General features: G+C 44.7%; 1 protein-coding gene across 1 annotated transcript; it reads left to right on the forward strand.

The window, feature by feature from the left end:
- The first annotated feature begins 319 nt into the window (after positions 1–319).
- On the forward strand, positions 320–3,469 carry tlnrd1 (talin rod domain containing 1). The gene has a single exon (XM_069658979.1). It carries the CDS (start codon positions 1,849–1,851, stop codon positions 2,911–2,913), a length of 1,065 nt encoding a protein of 354 aa, XP_069515080.1. The 5' UTR covers positions 320–1,848; the 3' UTR covers positions 2,914–3,469.
- Positions 3,470–4,061: the final 592 nt, after the last annotated feature.

The following is a 4,061-nucleotide window of genomic DNA, read 5'->3' on the forward strand; positions in this document are numbered from 1 at the left end:
CTGAATGTAATTATCAGAATCAGAATCAGTTAAATTGGCCAAGTATGTGGGCACATGCAAGGGATTTGACTCCGGTTGTTCTTAGCTGTTAAAGTACAGACACTTCTACTCTACTCTCCTCCAGGTCACTAAACTGCACAAAACTCAGAAAAATATTTAGGACAAGAGGAACTTCAGTTGTTGTTTTGACCCTGAGTGCAAATTATATTCACAGGAAACAAAAGCTCTGCTTTTATTTTGAAAACAAAAGCTTCCGGTCTTTTTTGTAGCTAGTTACGCTAGTGTCTCACTTGACGTAGTAGCGTTGTCTCATGGCAGATCAGCAGCTAGTTCTGAAAGTAAGAGCGGTCATTAAACTCCGCGGAGTTATTTGGCTACCGTATAACTTGTTTCTACATCTGCGACTTCGATAACGTGAGACAGAAAATAATTCACAGGCGAAGGGTTACTTGTGCTGCTTCGTTCTTACAACTTTGCTGGGTCCAGCAGCCGTTCAGCTGCGACCACACCCTCCCTGCTTCCTCATACTGCAGCGGGAGCGCGCAGCACGACTTTGAATCCCTGGAAATAACGGCCCCTCTTTGAGCTACGTTTATGGTTTCATGAACGTGTAACCTGCCAAGACAAGTGAGTTAACTGTTCTAAGACTTCCGACTGGTTATGGCTATAAAAAGCAAGTCGCAACGGAGGATATGCGGGGCTACACATTCTCTGGTCCCGAGTTAAGACGCCAGGGAGGAGGAGGAGGTGGAGGGCGGACAGAAGGACGATGCATATGGAGTCGAAGCGACTGGAGCAACTGCTAGCTTCTAACCCAGGGCTCTGTTTGAAGAAGAAGAGGTTGAAAGTGGAAAGAGGGGTTTGTGTTGTTGGAAAGTCGCCCTTTCGGTGGATTTAAGTTTGGAAGACTCATGAAACGATGGTGCTGGAAGGAAACACAAGTCTTCCCGCTGTCCAGGAGAGCTGCCCGGGTGGTGGCCCGTTTGTAACCAGCATGATTACGCCAGGCCGGTCAAAGTCGTTGGAAACAAGTCGGACAAGATATCGATGCTTTTTCAGGCTATTTTCTCTAATGCGAGTGGACACAAAATGACATCCTATTGATTAATGCCAAACGAGACTTTATAAGTTGTCTTCTAATTGTTTAGGTGATGTTTTCTTGGCTATTGTCGTAAAAAGACCACAAGAAAGGTTGTTTAGTGTTATAAAATGTACAGAAGAATCAGCAGATGTAATTAATTGGGAATGTGATCTTGTTTCAAAAGATAAGTAGCTTTTGACATAATTTTAATGTCTCACAGGCTGCGCTTTGCCTTTTAGGAGGTACCTTGGTGGCACTGCAGTTTGTGTGTGATTCCCTTATTTAAATCCAACAACCTGTGAATTCTTCTGTTCTACAGAAAACAGGGACTACAATAAGACTATTGACTTTTGGATGTTACGGGCATTATATTGATTAGTCAAAATAGAAGCAAATAACTTCTTACTCTGATAATTTCAAAGTTGTTGGGATTTTGTATTGTTAAAATTACTAATAACCAAGGCAGATAACTGGGAATATGACAAATCAAAGTTTAATCTTTTATGCTAGGGATGTTATTCACACAAAGTAAATGCAGTAATTGACTTTTGCATTTTCTACATGTTTACATTAAGAATATATGTCCTGTGTGTCAACATATAATGTACAGCTGATTTCTCATACTCTGAAGGAAATTAATAAGTTTGGCCAGTTGTAATTTAAAAGCAGTGAGTTGAGGCTTATTTTGTAAACAGTACAATGCAGTGGGCATCTGCAGAAAACTTTAAATAACTGAACTGAATAACCCCCCCACTCCCCTCCTTATTATGGCTAGTGGTGGTTCTGGCAAATCTGCAAGTGAGGGATCACCCAGCACACCCAGTGGCAGTTTGCAACAGAGAAAGCGTCTCTCCTCCGTCTGTGACACTTGTAAAGGCAAGATGCAGCTGGTGGCCGACCTCCTTCTGCTGTCCAGCGAGACCAGGCCAGTCATAACTTCGGAAGGTGTAGCAGTGGCAGACACCTTCGACCAGTGCCGCGACACTGTCATAGCCAGGACTAAAGAGCTCTCCATTCTTACACACGATATTCAGAGCCAGCTCAACATGGGCCGCTTCACAGAGGTGGGAGACCGTCTCTTGGAGATGGCTGACTTAGTGGTATCTTTGACTGAGTGCTCGGCCCACGCCGCTTACCTAGCAGCTGTGGAGACCCCTGGTTCTCAGCCCTGCCTGTCGGGTCTAGTTGATCGCTACAAGGTGACCCGTTGCCGGCATGAAGTGGAGCAGAGCTGTAGCATCATCAGAGTCACGCCCCTGCCAGACCTCACTCCTCAGCTCCTCCTTGAGCTGTCTCAGAACATCTCCGTCAACCTCAAGAATCTGACGGACATCTCGTCGCTGGCCAGCGAAAGGTCCAGGGATCGCTTTGCAAAAGAACAGTTCAAACTGAGCGTCAAGAGCATGAGCACAAGTGGCACAGCCTTCCTTGCGTGTGTCAAAGAAGTGAAAACCCAGCCCAGCGAGCTGACCCGAAACCGCTGCGTCCTCTTTAGTGTCGCTCTTGTCCAGGCTGTGAGCGCCCTGGTTGGGTTCGCCACAGAGCCTCCATTCCTGGGAAGAGCAGCGAGTATCTCCACTGAAGGGAAGGGGGTACAGACTGCAGTGTTAGGGGGGGCCATGAGTGTGGTTTCAGCTTGTGTCCTTCTCACTCAGGGCCTCAGGGATGTTGCACAGCATCCCGAGAGCAGCTCCAAAATGGCAGACTACCGCGAACGCCTGCGTAATTCAGCATGTGCTGTGTCAGATGGCTGCACTCTGCTCACTCAGGCACTCAGAGAGCGCTCCTCTCCAAGGGCTCTGCCGCCAGTCAACTCTCATTCTGTGAATTAGTTTAGGGAGAGGAAACCTGAGCTCCAGTCCCCTCTGTCCTATTCTGACATACCAAAGAGACTCACCTGGGTTATCCCTGTTCATCAGGTTTATAGCCCGAGTAACAGCAGATGAAAGCTGTCTGTGTCACTGTTCATGTGGTTGAAGTGCGTTAGAATGTAGAGAAGTTAGAACAAGCGCCACAGGGTTTGATGTCGCGCTGGATGTGAATCAAACCTTGTTGGAAACGAACCACTTGATCACTCTGGGCCTGACTTGGGTTCAGCTGACGGACAGCAGCCTTTAAACCTGAAAAGTTTACCTCAGTTTTCTTCTCCGGTGAAAACACCAGCCTTGATCATGGATGTAGCCTTGCTGTGTGAACCTATGGTTGGCTGACTGACTCAATTACATGTGCTTGTGAGATTTGAGAGTGTCTCAATGCTTGTTTTTTTTTTTTCAACGAGTGAATTCTTGATTTGTTAAAGCTGCTGTGAGTGTGTGCCATAGGTTTTACACTATTTACCAGATTTCCCATAGTATTTTAAGGTGTTTTGTCCATGCATGTAATGGAGTATTTATTTCAACTATTAAAAATGTTGTTTCCTATATACTGTTATTGGGGAAATGTGTTTTATGTCTCTTCATCTGACTGAAACCAGTAACCTCTGTTACTTCTCATGATAACTGCCCATGCTGATAGTTTTCAGTTCTTTTCCTAGCATTGTTCAAAACTACTTAAAAAAACACATCTCTGTTCATCAAAATTACAGGTTTAGAGTTTTTTGCCTTTGAAAACATCCTTTCATAACATAAACTGGCTAGATGTACTGTAATGCAGTGTCTTCATGAAGTGTTTGCAGATTTCTGAAATCTTCATCCAATCCACTGCTGCTTACCAGCAGCTTGAAAGTAGACATATCAGAAATGCACTGTGTGATAGTAAAACTTAGGTCTCTAAATAATACCAGGCTCATCCATGCTCCTCCTCCGATATCCCTCTTCGCAGCAGCAAGTCAAAAATGGCATTGTAATACTGCAGTTTCAAAGCAGAAAGGCCCTGCTGTTAATAATGCTCCTGATATGTCTTAAAGCACATATGGAAAACACCTCACCCAATTATAAATTATAAGGTTAACGAGTTTAAGTCAAAACCTTGACAAACCTAA

The sequence above is a fragment of the Semicossyphus pulcher genome, unplaced genomic scaffold (genome assembly GCF_022749685.1).
Source record: "Semicossyphus pulcher isolate SPU_LCO1_2020_fin unplaced genomic scaffold, fSemPul1.0.p SCAF_1, whole genome shotgun sequence".
Lineage (NCBI taxonomy): Eukaryota > Metazoa > Chordata > Actinopteri > Labriformes > Labridae > Semicossyphus > Semicossyphus pulcher.

Coding starts and splice junctions, on each gene's coding strand:
- tlnrd1 (XM_069658979.1), top strand. CDS start 1,849: ATGGCTAGTGGTGGTTCTGGCAAATCTGCAAGTGAGGGATCACCCAGC.